Here is a 17,760-nt window from a genome sequence, read left to right as displayed (position 1 = left end):
TCTGGGCATCTCGCGTATATTTATATAGCCTGTGTGATGCGAAAAGCAGGACCCGCGAGGAGAGGGAGAGGGGGTGTGGGGGAGGGAGGACGAGGGGAAGCAGAGGGGAGAGCGCGAGACAGAGAGAGAGAGACACAGAGAGCGAGAGAGAGAGAGAGAGAGAGATAGGACTTCCTCTCTGAATCGCAAAGTGAAGTCACTTCCCAAAATTAGCTGAAAAAAAGTTTCATCCGGTTAACTGTCTCTTTTTCACTCCGCTACAACAACAAACGTGCGCCGGGGAAGAGGGCAGGGCGCTCACGCGGGACGCGCAGGGAGGGCCCGAGGCGCCAGGAGGCCGCGCCGGGCGAATTCGCAGGGGCTGCGAGGGCAGGCTGCAACCGGGTCAATGTGTGGAATATTGGGGGGCTCGACCGCAGACTTCGCCAAATGGACGGGACTATTAAGGTAAGCGGCGGGGCCGGCCCGGGAGGGCTGGGCGCGGGGCGCGGGGTCCCGGAAGACGTGGCCGTCTCCCTGCCTCCCCCGCCCAGGCTTCGCGCCGGCTCCTCCCGCGCTGGGGTGGCTAGTGCCGCGAGCCGGGGCGCCGACCAGGCTCCCCGCCGAGGCGATCTCCCGGCTCCCTCGGCCCCAGAGAGGAGGGCGGCCCCTCCCACCCAGCGGCAGCCGGGCTGCTGGCGGGGCGCGGTGGAACCCGGAGACCCGGGGCGCGGAGCCGGAGCCGGGCGGGAGCCCGGCAGGTCCCCACTCCCGCCCACCCGGCAGCCCAGGCGCCTGGGCCCGGGCGCTGGGTATCGCCTGGCCGCCAGCTTCCTCCCGCCCGAGGCCAAGGAGCCGGGGGCGGAGGTGCAGCCGCCAATAGTCGGGATCCCGTCTGGCGGGGCCCCGAGATGGGCAAGTGGGCTGGTTGCTGGCGGTCGGGGTGCACGCGAGTGTGTCTGCGGGTCTGTCTGCGTCGTGCTCCTCCGGAGGCAAGCCCTGTTTACATGTCAGCGCGGCCGGTTTCCCTTCCCTCTTCGCTCCGTCTGTTGACCTGATCTCGGCGCTGGAAGCGGCCCCTCCGGCAGGGACTCTTCTTTCCTGGCCTGGGACCCGGGCCCTCGGCGCCCAGGAGTGCTCCGGCCTCAGGGGACGGACTCCCGGCGCTGTCTTCTCCAAGAGGGTCCCGTGCCCCTCAGAGCCGCTTCTTACCCTCCGCTGCCCGGCACCGGTTCGGCCCGCGCCCCCCGCCCGGGTGTCAGTTGTAATGTGCAGCAGCGGAGGATGATGAAGGTCTGGTTCCAAGTAAAACTTCAGGACGGTCGACTGCCCGCTCCCTCTGAAAGGGAGAAGTGGGGCCAAGAGCTGAGAGGAGGGACACCCCCTAACGTGTCTAGCCTCAGGGCGGGCCAAGGCCGGCCTTCCGACCGGGACCAAGGGGAATGAATGGGGCCAGGAGTCGGCTGCGCGGTGCAGCGCACAACCAAGCAGGGGTTGCCTGCAAAATCTATTAGGCTGGTGAGGTGGGGACTGGCAGAGCCCGCCAACCCCAGAGCCCAAAGGAATCGACTCCTTGCTCAGGGCTGAGTAAGAGGAGGCTAAGAATGTTGCGTTTGGAGAATTTCAGAGATTTTTATCATCTGGGTGGGGTTTAAAGAGCGTGGTTTTTATTTTGTTTTGTTTTCTCTGCAAAGTTTGAAATATGCTGACTTAGGTAAAAGGCACCAACCGAAGGAACTTTAAAATCTAGAGATGAGATAACTGATTGTAAGGGATTAATGGGAGTCTGTGTGAGTCTGGGTCCCTCAAGCTTAAGTGTGGTGAGGAGTGGGTGAGAGAAGCTTTGGGGGAGGGAACCATTTTACGCCTGCTTTGGGTCTCTCCTTCATGTTGGTGTGTGCGTACAATTCTCTGTGTCCCTGGATTTAGTAAGAAGATGCTCCGCTCCAGAAAACTCCCCCTTGGTCAGGACACTTACCCAGAAGGCCCACCTCCTATCCGGAAGGGTGGTAAGATGGCTCCAGGGTCTTGACATCCTAAGGAGAAGTGAAGCAATATTTCTGCACTGCTCAGACCTCTAAGCACAGGCCCTGAGCGGAGGGAGGAAGCTGTGGGCTGTGTACCCAGGATGTGCTAACCTCTCAGACACACACAGGGATTGGCATGGCGGACAGCGAGAATAGGCTTGGACCAGGAACCTGACACTTGATGCCTAGGATGGAAGTGCAGGTTCTCTCTTTTCACGCGGGTGCTGGGAGCCTCCGCATCCCTCCACTTTTGCCCTAGGAACATTTCTTATCTCTCGCTTGGTTACTTGGTTGTGAGAGCCTCTCAAGCTATCTTCAGTCCCACAGTTCAGAAGGATTGAATCTTAGCGTAGACTTCAGCATTTAAATTGTGCAAAAGTCAAGTTGCCTGTGCACGTGTCACCTCTGAATGTTGGGGTTCCCAGACTAGAGATGGTGATGGAGACTCTGGTGGAGGTAAGTTAGTAATCATGAAACAAACAGTGGGACTGACTTACCTCCACCAGAGTCTCCATCACCATCTCTAGTCCTCAAATAGCCTGCTCACATGCTCTTAGGAGAGTACTTACCTTCCTATCCAATAAACCCGGTACTATATTGAGAGAGGTCCGACTTGAATTCCCTGTCAGAGGTCTATAGACAGATCTAATTTGTGGACACAGATTCAGAACATGCATCCCAGTTTGAACTGCCCTGAAAACTCAGCTCTGAGTGATTCTGGGATGTGGTTTGTGCACCTGCATGTTTCATCCTCCGATATAAGGCATGTCTATATTTTAAAATATCTGTGGGTCTTAGAGCTCGGGAGGTGTTTGGTCTAAGAAGCCAGAGAAGTTTGGATTTCTTCACAGAAGCTCTTTATTCTGTACATAATTTGCACAATTCCATGTCTTTACAAAATCTTAATCTCATTGTCCTTATTATGATAAATCCTTCTGTATCGTGTTATCTTCTTATCAAGTTGGTACCACCAGAGTTGGCAGGATCCATTCCACTCCTCTCTGGCCACAGACATGTTAACCTGTGATATGAAACAACGCCCAACTCCGCCCATGCTCCACACAGCGATAGTATCAGTGTTGAAAAGCATGTGATACTGGCGGCTGCTTTAAGAAGTGACCTGGTTTCAAAAACTGCATCTTAGTTCTAGGCAAGCTTCAACTGAGTCCAATTATTTCATCTGTGGATGCTCAACTCAAGCACATAGTGCCCTCCAAAATGGGTAAGCAATTGTAGTGAATGTAGTAGGGAAATGAATAGGCAACTCAAAGTCAGGAAATGTGGGTTCATTCACAGTTGTGCTACTTACTGCTATGTGCCCTTTGGCCAGGCACGTAGCTCCCTGAGTCTTCTTCGTTTCTTCAGTTATAACGTGGGCCTTAAAGTACCTCCTGGTCACAAGACGCAGTAAGAATTAAAGTCTGGTACTTTCGTTGAAAAGGAGCCCTGATGGTGCAGTGGTTGAGTGCTTGGCTGGCAGCCAAAGGTAGTTGGTTCACAGGAGAAAAGATCTAGTGAACTACTTCATAAAGATTTAAGCCTAGGAAATCCTAGGAGGCAAAGGCACACAACAACGACTTTAGTTGAATACACTTAGTTGAATTTCTCCTTTGACATTGGACTTGTAGGGATTGATTGGCCAGAAAACTAGATCACAGGTCTAGATTAGCTATAATCCATATTTCATTTATTCGACAAGTATTTATCATATGTCTGTTATGTTTCAAGGAGTCCCTGGGTGCTACAAACAATTAAGTGCTCGGTTACCAAGCAAAAGGTTGGACGTTTGAGTCCATGCAGCGGCACCTTGCAAGAAAGCCCTGGCGACTGGCTTCTGAAAGGCTACAGCCGTGAAAACTGTATGGAGCTCAGTTCTGCCCTGACACACGTGAGGTTGTCATGAGTTGGAATCATCTTGATGGCGGCAGGTTTGGTTTTTTATGTTCCAAGACTGTTTTCTGTATTGAATAACAAAATAGGGACCAAAAGTCTTAGGTAGTTTACACTCTAGCAGAGGTGATGGACATAAAGAAAGAAACAAACGCATGCCTGGTGGTGGCACATCTTCTGAAGAACAATAAAGCAGGTAAGGGGAAAGAAAATGATTGAGATAGATCAGGATGGTCAGGGAAGGCATCTCTAAGGAGGTCCCAGTTGAGCCGAGAGACAATTAGTGATCATTCTTCATCTCAGAAAAGACACATTTACCACACAACCATCAATGATGGAAGAGCAGGGAAACAGGAAAGAAAGATTGCCCTTTCAGCTAGGCTCTGAGAACCAGGGAGGTCAATGTGGCAGACAGGCAGGAGGGAGGTTGTTGGTGACGGGCAGCGCTGGTGCCCATGGGAAGCGTCAGGGCAGGGTCCTGCAAGGAAGCAGAAGAAAAAAAAGAATTTAGGCAACAAACACATGGGAACAAAGCCTTTACTCCCGGCCTCAAAAAGATGTCGCCTGAAATTTGAAGAGTGAAAATTCACCCCCCTTGCCTCCGTCCCATCACCTAAAATCATAAGAATGGAGACAAGATGGACTCAATCAGTTTATCTGCCCCCATGACCTGGCAGAATTGCGTCCCTCAGGTTATTTTCAAATGCTGAATCCTGTTTGGTTTGTGAAAAATGTCTACAAAACAGCTTCCTTCCACTTCAACTGCTGCTCAGGCTTGTAACTTTAGAGCTTTAGAGAATATTTAGCTTGACATTCTCATTTTGTAGGTGAGGAAACTGAGGCACAGTAGATTGTCCAAGGTCACACACTGACAGAGTCAGGGTGAGAATTCAGGTCTCCTGATCCTCAGGCCATGTTCTTATCACTATGCCATGATGATTTCATCTATTTTCAGTACATTATGGTGAATTATAGAATCCTAGAAGCAGTGCACGTGTGTGTGTGTACGTGTGTGTGTGTGTATGAAAGAGAGAGAGAAGAAATAAAGCGATAGAGAGAGGGCTGTTTAAAAGAACAGTCACGAACAATCTGGCACTTCAGACTAAAGACACTTCTGTTATTTATTGAAAAATGTATTACTATCATCTTGAATTCTTCCCATACTAAACACAGGTAATTCCAAACTTCCAGGAAGGATTTTTACACAACTGTCTCCCAAAACAAATCCTTTTTTTCCTGTCAACAAAGAAAATCAGATTTTTTATACCAGAAGACGTGATAATATTTCCCTTAAATAACCAACGGGCCCCACTATAGGCCGTAAGTAGGTAGGCTGAATTCCTATGTCAACTCTTTTATTAATTTAATATTTGCCTATTTAAATAAAATGTAATCAGATGCACTGGAACACATTTTTCAGACTGTGTATCAAGTAGATCCTAAATGACAGCAGCATCAAATAAGAGTCAAGATTTCTACATCACCTTCTATTTGGGGTTGACCAGTTAGCTTGGCATGGGTTTAAAAATGTGGTTGATTTAAACCATGCCTATTTTTTTATTTTCTAGAAATATGGCATTAATCTAATGTGAGAACTTAGCTGCCCCCAGCAAAAGAAGTTGAGAAACTTTCTATGATGCTGAGCCACCAGCAGAATTTCTAGTGGGTTTGGACGTTTATACACCCTCAACTTCCAGAAAATATGCTTAAATTGTAAATCAGCACACAGGCCATAGGCAAAGTCCTAGTCTTCCCTGGGAGTAGTCTGATTCTGTCTGAAGCTTAGTATAACGTTTTCAGGCTAGGCCCAACTGTCTAGAGTTACCATTTGACTGACTTAGAGTCTGGAATGGAAAAATCCACTATTTCCTATCAATTTAGACAACCACTTGCATTGTGTAGGTATAGAATAACGTTTTTGTTTTGTTTTGAACAGCAAGACTTTTTTTTTTTTTTTGGATTGTACCCAAAACTAGGAGCCCTGGTGGTGCAGTGGTTAATGCATTCACCTGTTAACCAAAAGGCTGGTGGTTCAAAACCCACCAACATCCCGAGAGAGATGTGGCAGTTTGCTTCCAAAAAGATTTACAGCCTTGGAAACCCTATGGGGCAGTTCTGCTCTGTCCTGTAGGGTCACTGTAAGTAGAAATTGACTTGACAGCAGTTGAGTTTGGGTTTTCGGGGGTACCAGAATAGTCTTTCTCAGTTTATCCTTTGCCTGGTGTTTTGTGGCAAATTGACTAGGCGAAAGGACGTTGGCCATTATGTGTGTACATAGACACAACCAATCTCACAAAACCTTCAACTTGCCATAATAACTTTTTTAGTAACCTCAGAGCTATGCAGGTGTCTTTTCTTCTGCAGAAGACCACACCCTGTTTCACTTTCTGTTGCTTTAATGACTTAGTATCTGTAGTGCTCATCCCATCCATGTATTAACTCACCGATGGCGCGGTATTACTAAGTGATGTCACTCTTCATATGTTACAGTTCTGCTACTGATCTGTTTGATCCACCATCAGTAGCCCATGCACGTTGAGATGTTTCCCCAGAGACAATGGATGGGGTTTCTCTATCCTCATGCTGTCACCTTTAGCGCCGGCATCTCAGAAGTTTGTCAGAATTAGATGCACGGTCTACAGAATAACTTTCTCTGTGCCAAGCTAACTGACCTTACCGGGATCTATATATAACCCTAGCCTCGCTGGCCTCATAAACTGACCGTTATGCAGGGACTGAACTAGGTGACTGTGTCCTGTGAAGACACGCAAGGGGACAGAAGGGCTGCTGCCCTGGTGACCTAGCAGGAGGATAACCAGGTGTGTGCACCGCAGAATGCATTAAGTGTGATGATAGCCCTGAGGAAGGAGAGATTTCAATTAAGAGGCAGAGAGCGGTCTAATAATAGTAGTTATTTGTCTAATTCTTTCATGTACACTGTTGCATTGAATCCTCACAACAGTTCTATGCGAGGTAGCATCATCACATGCCCGTTTTGTACAGAGGAAATTAAAGTTCAGAGTGGTTCAGTAACTTGCCCAAGATTACAGGTAATGGGTGACAGAGCCAGGTTTCCAGCCTTTCGCTTTTCCTGCACGTATCAGCCACACTGCCTCTTGGTGCAGGTGGATCCGTATCCAGACCTTGAAGGATGGGAAGGACTTTTGCAAAGGAAGATCCGGTGTCGAAGGGCTTTCAGGAAAGTGGATTAGTTTTGGGGAGGGTGCATCTGGAGGAGAAGGTAAAAGTGGGGAGACTGGATGGGATTAGATTATGGAGGACCTTGTTGTTGTCTTGTGCCATTGAGTCCATACAGACTCACACAACCCCATGTGTTACAGAGTAGAATTGCCCCATAGGGTTTTCTTGGTGGTAATGTTAACGGAATCAGATCACCAGGCCTTTCTTCTGTGGTGCCAATGGATGGGTTCAAGCTGCCAACATTTTGATTACCGGCTAAGCTCAAACTGCTTGTGTCACCCAGAGAATTTAAATACCATAAAAGAGTTTGGGTTTTATAAAATATATAGGAAGGAGGGGTGAGAAGTTTTTGAATTGAGGGATGATCTACATAGCTATGGGAATCTGTTATGGACTGAATCCTTCCTATTCTCACCCCACTTCGCAGGAAATGGAGATGGGAGTGGTCCCATCACTTCTGGGAGGCCACACAAGTGAGCGACAGTCAGGATTAGAGGCAGAAAATTTTGACAACCAGTGATATGTCCAGGCAACGAGACCACGCTACCAGCTGTCTTTAAAGAAATATGTATATTAAATGCAGAGTCGGGGTGGGAGGGAGAAACCCTCATTTAATCAGATCTCATAAAAATGTGTTTATCCTTTTTCCTCCCTTAAATGTGGCTTCTCCGTCAGGGTTCTGGGGATTTCACAGCAAGTCGTTCAATTGGCACATCTATCCTGGGCTACAATTTTAGTTCCTTTTAGAATGAGTCAGCAGATAGTAATTGAGAAGAGACAAAAAGGAAAGGTTGTTTCCCTGAAACTCAAATCATATTTCTATGGAAATTCAGAGGAGTCTCGTCGTATTCTTTCAGGAACTGATCGTCAGTTGGAAATATTGACAATTTACCCAAGCAAACCAAAGTCTCTAAGAGTTATCTCCTGCGTTGCAGGTAGGACCAGAGAGTGAGTGTTCAGATGCATTTTCAGATAATTCAGACCAACTGCAGATCAGCTTTTAAATTGTTCATAAATTCCAAAATGAACCAAAACACCAGCGTATTTGAAAATTTCCCCCCCCCCTTTGGGGGAATAATGCATCTGCCATAGAGTTCATGGTCCAAATTCCAGAGTATGAATTTTGTCTAACCACTCCAAAGAGAATTCAGGCTCAAAAACTGAAATTCACTCCCAATTACCCAACCAGTGCTATGCATCCAAGGCAGTGAAAGGCCTACTGTCACATCTTACTGCCCGCCCGCGAGAGGCCAGGATTACAGGTGCCGTGGGAGCCTTAACCATGAGTTTCTAGACATGCATGGGGTTCAGCTAGACACCCAGCATTCCAGTAGCACAGTTGTTGGGTCTGACCATCTGGGTGTGCATTGACTTCATGTGTGAAGGAGTCTGTGTGTGAGTGATTTTGTGGTATCTCTCATGTAGCAGGAATATGAAAACAGACAGGTGAATTTATAGGGAATTACTCAGTTTGAGAGTCATCTTTAATACCGTTAGAATCTATATACCTTCTTATGTTTAGATGGAAGCCCTTAGTCTTGCAGTCATCTTGTCTTTAGGCATTTGTGGCTTTATGCATTCATTCACCAAACAGTTGAATAACACTGCCCTGCACAGTGCTCAACAGAACTCCATGTAACTGAACAAAAACAAAATGCCTCAGTGATGCCTTCCAGACTGCTAGGGAGCAGAGGTTTCCCTGCTTTCTGATTTTAAGCTCTAACTTTTGGAGATTCCAAAATAAGCAATACTCATTAGGGGGATCTTTATTTGTGGCTTCTTGGTAAAAGCAAGTTTGGATTCATTATTGCAAAGGTGACAGCCAGCTCATAACTTCCATGGCTGCTTTGCTCTTGGTACTACTGCTCTATGGTGGAGACATTTTCTGAAAACTGGGACTTCAGCCAAGAAAACTCCTTCTCCCTCTTATTCTCCCTTTCTCAGCTTTTTGCATATTAACATGAGAGAAAAATACCGTAAATAAAGTGAAAAGATAAATGAGAAACTGAGAAAGCGTATTTCTCATACATAAGACAAAGGGCAAAATGCCTTACACATACAAAGACCGCTTACAAAGCAATAAGAAAAATAGCAAATACTATGAACAGGCAATCATAGAAAAAGAAACACAGAGGGCAGCCAATAAACATGTGAAAAGAATCTCAACTTCCTGGGTAGAGACATTCAGGTGAAAATAATGAAATTCCAACGTGTATCACCTATGAGGCTGGCAAGGGTTAAAGCAGTTTCCTGAAGCCTCATGTTAGAAACGGTGAGAGGAAATGTCACCGTCTTACCCTATTAGAAGTGGGAATGTTACTTGGTATAATCTTTCTGGAGGGCAATTCGGTAAATATCTAATGAGATATTAAATATTTATACAAATTTGATAATCATTCCAACTCTAAGAATTTAATCTTACAGATATACACAGACACACTAAAGATAAACATAAAAGATGTTTACTGCAGCATTGTTTATAATGGCAAAAAAAAAAAGGAAATTACCTAAATGCTCATCAACAGTGGACTAGCTACACAAGTTACGGAAAAGTCGTTTAAGAAAATGCCGTGTAACTGTTAAATGGAATAAAGTCAGTTATATAAACTGATTTAGAAAGTTCTCCAAGGTATATTACCACATGGGGAAAAAAAACTTCCAAAATGTGTGGTCTCATTTATGTAAAAGAAATTGAAAACATACCCAAATATGTGATTCCTTATGCATAAATAACATCTGGAAGGACAAATAAACGCTTAGCAGTGGCTACCTCTGGGCAGGGAGAAGGAGACTTTTATTTTTCACACTAGAAACTTCTGTAGTGTTCAATTGTTTAAAATCATTTGTATATATTGCTTTTATAATAAAAAAAACTGATAGAAAAAATCAAAAGCAGTAAACTTTTAAAAAGTCTGATGGGCACCATTTTTCTGCCCCAAATGTGTTGATTTCAGAGATTTTTGAGTCTCATTCTGGAGTAAATACAGGGAGAAGTAGTCTAGGATCTGAATTCTAGTCCCAGCTCTATCCCAAACTAGCTGTGAGATCTTAGGCAACTCGCTTCACTCCTTCAGCCTTCCTGTATGTAAGGTTCTCTCAGGTATGAAATGAAGGTATGACTTTACAATTTCCTTTCAGCTCTTGCCTTTGTATAACTGAAGTCCTGGGCAGGCTTCAAGAATGTTTCTTACTTTGGGGCGCGGGTGGCTGAAGCTCCTGTGGACGTTCTAGCAGAGCTCACATACTCTTCCTCAACCACGGGACTGAGTTTCGTTTTGGGGAGTGGCAGTCGAGGCCACTTGAAGGCTGGGGCTCCTAGGAGGTGCTCTGTGAATTTCCGTGAGCTGGTCGTTGTTATTGCCAGGTGACACTGGCACTGTGATAATCTTTTTGCATTAATGTAAACTAAGAATAGGGCCTGACTCTGCTTTGGGGTCTTAGACTCTTTTCCAAAATTTTGTCTCATTTAAAGCCCACAGCACATTCGGCCTTATAGGCTTTCCCACTTGACTTTTTAAAAAACCTGTTTAATAGGAGGGAAATTGAATTCGTCTGGTTTTAATTCATTTACACTTAGCCCTTCAAAAAAAAAAACAAACCATAAAATAACAAAAAGCAGTATTTTGAGGACTTATTTGATGTCCAAGAAAAATTTTGAGCCTTGTAATGAGTTTTCTGGAAGGCTTTTTTTCTTCTTCTTCTTCAAACAGGAAGTGGTACCGCACTATGGGCAAACACACTCAACCCCAAAAGGCCCCAATTCAGTGTGAAACTATATCACCCACCATTTTTCACGAGCCCCAATGGCCCCAGCTAAGACCTTTCTTCTCCTGGTACTTACCTAAAGCAAGAGAGTCATGCGCCTCCCACCTAAGGGGGAATAACAATGAGGAAGAGCAATCAAAATAGTAGGAAAAAGAATAAGCTATTTATCCAGCTCTGTGTGCCAATATATATTCTAACCTTTATAGACACAATCACATTTGATCTTTAACAACCCGAGAAAGGTACTAAAATCTCCATTTTGAAGATGTGGGATAACTTACCTAAGATCTATGGCTAGAATTTTTTTAACTCTAGTTGCCTCCAAAGTTCATAGAGCTTGTCGTTGTTGGTCGTCAACTCGTAGCAACCCCATGCACAACAGGATGGGACCATTGTAACCCATAGGGTTTTCATTGGCTGATTTTCAGAAATAGATCAACAGGCCTTTCTTTCTAGTCTGTTTTAGTCTGGAAGCTCTGCTGAAAACTGGTCAGCGTCATAGCAACATGCCAGCCTCCACTAACTGATGAGTGGCGGCTGTACTACATGAAGTGCATTGGCCTGGAATCAAACCCAGGTCTCTGGCATGGAAGGTGAGAATTCTACCACTGAACCATCAATGATCTCTTTCATAGAGTTTAGCTGCAGTGACACGTTGCCAGATTGACATGCACATCCACATAGTTTAGGCTCCAAACTTAACCTACCTATTGAGAACTACATGGGTTCCATTGCTGTTGTTTGTTCTTTTAGTCTGGTCAGATTTTGTTTTGCCCTTTGGTCTGGTCAGATTTATTAAATTACTCCCTTCTCTGCTGTCCTTTTCTCAAGAAGGCCTAAGCACTGTATTTCCCAGGTAAGAGAACCTGCCTGCCTTTGTTAGCAGGTATACTAGCGAGTAGCAAGGCAGGGTAAAATCAATGGGTTCTGTTTTACCTAAATGAGCTAAAGTGGTAATGTATTAAAAAAAAAAAAAAATTCTGTAGCTCAGTAGAGACGAGCATGTTTTTTGACCATGCTTTCTCCTCTGTCCTTCTACCTCTTCTGTCTTTTTCTCTCTTGCTCTAACTCTTGCTCTCTTTTTCATTCTCTTTCACCCAGATACACGCACAACTACACACACTTAAAGAAAAAAACAGATTTGGGAGGTTATGAAAAACCCAAAGAAGGGAATGTTTTGCAAGGTTAAAAGGAAATTGTAGAGAAAGTCTAGCTTTGGGCTCCAGCTTCTCCTCAATAGCATTTCTTGTTATTTCAAGGTTGATTGACTCGTAACTGCATCCAAAGCCACCTCACATCAGTTCCTTTATCAGCACAAGTGAGACTTCCTGTGGACTGGCCCAGCTTCCTGATAGATTTCCTTTTTCCTTTGGCAGAACAAAGAAAACCATAGCTCCAAGGATCCTTGGGACAAAACATAATTTAGCACCGAAGAACCTATTATTTAAAATTTTTCATTCTCCACGCGTAGGGGCTAGTGCCTGCCTTTGCATATTCTCGGTGCGTTCTGTACATCATCGTGGTGAACGCCACATGCAGTTATCAGGGGTCAATGAGCTACTTGAACCCATCCTGGCGATGGTTTGATTTCATTCAAGGGAGGAAAATGAACCCATTCTCCCCTCTAACACTGTGTGAGCGCCCCCTGCCCCGTACACACATGCACTTTAAGACCTACATGGACCACCTCTCTCTATAGGTTTTACTCTTTCATTACTCACATTCAGCATAACAGGTCATCAAAGGAACCCTCTTATTTAGAGGTTTCAACCTAACTGTGTTTGAGGTTCTAAGTAAAAACATACTTACAAGAAAATAATTTCAAAATGCATCTTAAGTCTCATCCAAGTCAATTGAAGAAGAAAACTCAGAAATTGGAGCAACTGTGGCTTTCCTCTTTTGCCTGGAGTGCCCATTTCACCCCTTATCTCTAGGCCTTGCTACCTACTTTACACGTGATTACTGAACGCCCTTTAGCTATAACCAAGTTAACCAAAGAGCATTATTAAATAAACTGCATTTCTTTCTGTCACATCTCCCGAAGCAACTCTCACACCTTGCTGAATTGTATTCCTTCCCACTACTCATAGGAAGTAAAAGACCATTGCATGGAAGAATAACTGAGTTATGGAGACTAAAATTAGCTGTGTCCAAAGATGAGAACTGGGCAGCAGACTCTGGAAGACACTGAAAGCAGAACTCAGACATTCTGCAATAACTGTGTTGCCTGGAACAAAGACATCAAGGCTCATTGAACCCACAGGCACTCAGGTCTTTTTTGTTCATTGCTCCTATTTCCTGACCGTTGTCATCATACTCCTGGGAAATTGCAGATGGCACTTTCCATGGGAGCCATCTAGGCTGTTAAGCAATTATGTAGGCACCCAAATATTACTAAAAACCAGATGAAACTCGTTGCCGTTGTATCGATTCCAACTCATAGTGACCCTATAGGACAGAGTAGAACTGCCTCATAGTGTTTCCAAGGCTGTAATCTCTATGGAAGCAGACTGCCACATCTTTCTCCTGTGGAGCGGCTGGTGGGTTTGAACCGCCAACCTTTCGGTTAGCAGCTGAGTTCTTAACCACTGTGCTACCAGGGCCCCTAAATGTTATGGAGTGCCTTTTTCCCTTTACAACCATCACTGATATGGACTGGAAAAGAATTGAAGCTGCAGTGTAACTCCCCTGGCAAGAGGCGTCGATAAGGGAAGAGGGCCCAGTTCCTTCATATTCATGTCTCCCAGTGCCACCCTCAACATGATCATCTGTAGAGGAAAATGGGTTAAAGGGCATTCTCGAAGCGGAAAATAACTCAGAAACTGTGTGGCACGAGAGGAGTGTGAGAGTGGGCGTGGGCGTGATTAGGGATGTTCAGTTTCTGCACAACTCGCTTTGGTGACGCCGAGGGTTAGAATGACTGCACCTGTATGCATGAGTAGCAGATCCTTCCGAGCACTGGACAACCCCAGCACTGCTCTCTGCCACCAGTTCTGTAACCGGGCCAGTGACGAGCCTGGAATCCTAGAGCCTAGGTCCATGCGCTATCTCATGCTATCTCCCAGCCCTGAAATCAGTGCCTATGGAGAACTGACCTTAGCCTCCTCCATAGTAAGAGCATATTGGGTCAAAGGGCACAGGTCATTTTGCTCAAATAGGGCCTTTGGTGCAACATCAGATTTCCCTAGGTCAGGACTGGAGGACCACCTCTAGGGAGTGAAGACAGAGTTACATGAACAGTACTTTCTGCACTATTCTAGAAAGGGGAGGGGAGCCAGAGCAGACTGCTTTTCTGGAAATGTCATTTCAGAAGACTGGCATGTGGAAGATTTTCCCAGGTGCCTTGGGGAAGGCATACAGGCCTGTGGGTTGGATGTTCTGGACAGTAGAACCTCTACGTTATTCCTTCTGGAAATTTGTGCATCACCATATACTTACCGGGTCTGTAGTGTGGTCAGTGAATACCATGGTTGCCCTTCCCTGCCTACCCAGAGTTTGCCCTCAGAAGGTCATGTGTACAAACCATGACTGGGCAGTGGGGCTGGGTTTGGAGCTCATAAGAATTAATGATTTCTTTCCATCAGTTTGGGCTGGGTATGACCCAAACTCCCTTTTGCCCAGAGCATGCTTTTTTTTTTTTTTTTTAATTTTTAAGCCCTGTACGTATTTCATGGGAAATTTCACACGCCTGTTTCTGATTCAATTCCAATTAAAGGCTCAGTGTTGGTTTTGTAAGAGCCCTTTGATGATTCAGATCCTTGTTAGTTCATAACTTTTTTTTTCCTTCTAAAGTCCACAGAAATTTAATAAATGTTGCTCAGACATTTGCATGCTTAATTGTTAAAAATAATTGGAAACAGGAGAGAATATTTCACCAGAGTGCACAAAACAAGCAAGTTTACAAGGGAAAGGAGAGAAATGCCTCCACGAAGGTGAACTTCTGTGGGAAAATAAAAGTATCTCTGGAGCTGGACACCTTGTTGTTCCCATCACTGGGTGGGGCTGGGAAGGAAGGGGTCGTTCCAGGTCCTCTGGAGGGGTGAGGACAGTGCTACATGAAATATAAAGGTCCTCTTAGTGAAGCCGGTCACCACCAACAAGCTGTCTGTTGGGCGGTCAGTCTCATCAGAGGTGGAAGAGGTGGACTGGCATTTTCCAGATGCTAATACTGCTTCCAACTCCTGATGGAAGGCAGCTGTCTGCATTTATGGCAGGTCACATTCTCCAGTCCTCTTTATCACTCAAAAGTTTGGGGGATGAACCCGTCTGGGTACACCTCTGAAGTAAATGCAGAGGAGACTGACAGAGCAGACTCACCGCCTCCGAGAGTTCCCGTGTTGTAGGTATCTGTCCGTTCCTTGAGCAATCTGAGTTCTGCTCCCGAGTTTGCCGTAGGCTGGCTGGGTGACGCTGGGCAAGCTACTCTCTCTTTCTTAACCTCAGCTTCTCCATTCGTCCCAAGGGATTAGGACTAACAGTAGAATCCCCTTCTCCATGGATTTGGTAAAATATGGAAAACTGAGACGCTTTGGGTTTCTTGCAGAAAAAAAAAATTATTTAGTACAATTTGTCTCATATTGGATGGCTCATTATATTGTTGCCCTTGTTACCAATTATAAAGGGGCAACTTTTCAGCTTCTGACTCTTATTGGACTTTTTTCTAAGGAGAGAGCACCCTTCCGTCTTTGTTAGAAGGGACAGGCTAGCAGTATTCCGTCAGGCAAAGTGTCAGAATGTAGCTCTGTGTGCTCATGTGGTAATTTGTGCTGTGTGCCTTGTGGTGCTTCTTGTATAAGAAAGGTGACACAAATATTTATTAAGTCCAGCAGTGGGGTGGCTGGAGTGCATTGCCAGATTTTTCTAACTGTGGGAGAATGATTCAGTAAAAGCCAAATGTAGCTTCAAGTTCAAAGCCCACTTAGCTGTGTGATCGTGGGCCAGATATGAACCTCTCACATCTTATTTCTTATCTGTAAAACAAGAAGAGTAATAATAAATAATGCTACGTTTTTCACTGGCCTTACTAATTATACGAATTAGAAAGAATATGGAAGTAAAAGCGCGTTTGTCATTGTAAAGCGCCCTACAAACGTTGGTTACTGTTAGTTGATATTACTATCCAGGTCAGTGCTTACACATAACAGGTAATAAATGTTTCTTAAACTGAGTCTCTTGGGTTGCTTTTTCCTAGCCTTGATGATTCAGAAGACGTTTGGTTAAATTCATTGGTTAGCAATTTATTCATATCTGCTTGCCCATATAGACACCAGCCCCCCTGAATGTGCCAGTACAGATCAAACACCCCCTATTCCTCCTTTCCCTCCCTCGTATCCGGCCATTGTTCTAGTCGTGAAACTCCCATCCCAATCAATGGGGGTTTTACGTAAAAACTGATGGCAGGATATGAGTGTGGCTTCAGGAATTTTAGGCTGTGCTGCTGATAAAAAGACTTGTGTCAAACAGAAAACACCGGAGAAACAAATCCTCCTGTCCAACTTATGCTACCCAACTCCATTTTTTTTTTTTAAAGTTTACCTCTGCCTTTAAATGTAGATAGAATATAAGACATAGATCTTTTGCAGCATTTCCCTATGAATAGCTTATAAATGCCCATCTGGTGGGCCAAGGGCTTACTAGCTGCCTGTGCCACCTCATCCATTGTCTCCTTACTGTCCTTGTAATGATGGATTAAGGGAACACAGGGCCAGCCCTGATGACGGGTAACTCAGAAAGGAGCTAACATTCCAGTCCCTCTATACTCCTCTTTGACCATCCCTTTCCAAAAAGAGGAGTTTCTCAGTCTAGGAGGGATAGTAGAACTGAGCTTCTCTGATCAAGGGATGTGAACTTGTTTAGGTTGTGATGGGTCTGTCTTAAGCATACCAAAAAAAAAAAAAAAAAAAGCATTGTCATCAAGTCGATTCTGACTCATAGGAACTTTATAGGACAGATAGAACTGCCCAATAGCGTTTCCAAGGTATGGCTGGTGGATTTGAACTGCCTACCTTTTGGTTAGAAGCTGAGTCCTTAAACATAGGTTTAACTCACTAAAGCGTAAATAAAGGGACAACAGAGTGAAAGAAGCAATTTGCCTTGAAGGTGGTCCTCTGCTGGTGTTGAAGTCAAGAATATTGGTGGCTCTTCTCTCAGTAAGACCAAGCAAGGCAAGCTGAGTCTTGATTCTCATCATTCATCAACATTTTGGAAAGACTGTATCTCTGTCTCCCATGGGACACTAAGCAACAAATATGATTATGTGACCAGAAGGGAAGAGAATGGGGAGAACATTTGCCCATATTCCACCCACACTGAAGTAGGTAAACAATGAAGCAATGAAGAAGGGAAATCAAGTTGACTGTTTTCATTTTAAAGCGCTTATCCAGACGTTTAGGATTAAGGGTAAGAGTCTTTTTCCTGGACAGCAGAATTAGAGGTCCAAAGTGTATGGGGCTGGATTTCAAGGTGCTCAGACACTGATATGTATGTCCTAAGGACCACAATCTAGCTAAGATCGGTCCTACTGCTTCTTTCCCCACGAAAACAAGTGGCCCCCAAGACCTTGATGCTGTATTCAAGGAGTATTATGTTTTCCTACACCAAAACTGCAGGGTGAAGGTAGAGATTAGGGAGCATCTCAGATATGTATTTCAGATTATAAAGAGAATCTCACATAATGGAAGAGAATGAAGCTGTGTAGGAAACTCATGTCTTTGACGGCGATGTCTACTCTCGCGAGATTGTATAAAGGCTCTGTTCAAACTTATCATCCTACCATCTTAACTACGTCCCATGTCTTGCCCAAACACTTTCAGATCTGGAACTAGTTAATGTAACACTTTCTAATTTTTTTCAAGTAACTTTAAACTTCTGGTTTTGAATTTCGTTTGAGTACAAGGGA

General features: G+C 44.9%; 1 protein-coding gene across 2 annotated transcripts in view; it reads left to right on the top strand.

Annotated features, from left to right (window-relative positions):
- The first annotated feature begins 316 nt into the window (after positions 1 to 316).
- The window catches only part of FLI1 (Fli-1 proto-oncogene, ETS transcription factor), a 145,284-nt gene continuing 127,840 nt past the window's right edge, over positions 317 to 17,760 (top strand). Inside the window, exon 1 of one of the 2 annotated variants that reach the window (XM_064268880.1) lies at positions 317 to 447. In XM_064268880.1, coding sequence (XP_064124950.1) covers positions 430 to 447 — 18 coding nt within the window. In that variant the 5' untranslated portion in view covers positions 317 to 429. Of the gene's footprint in view, positions 448 to 785 lie in introns of those variants that run through there. The other variant, XM_064268879.1, reaches the window with a different exon arrangement.

The sequence above is a fragment of the Loxodonta africana genome, chromosome 15 (assembly GCF_030014295.1).
Source record: "Loxodonta africana isolate mLoxAfr1 chromosome 15, mLoxAfr1.hap2, whole genome shotgun sequence".
NCBI classification, from domain to species: Eukaryota; Metazoa; Chordata; class Mammalia; order Proboscidea; family Elephantidae; genus Loxodonta; species Loxodonta africana.
This window is presented reverse-complemented; position numbering and strand designations above follow the sequence as displayed.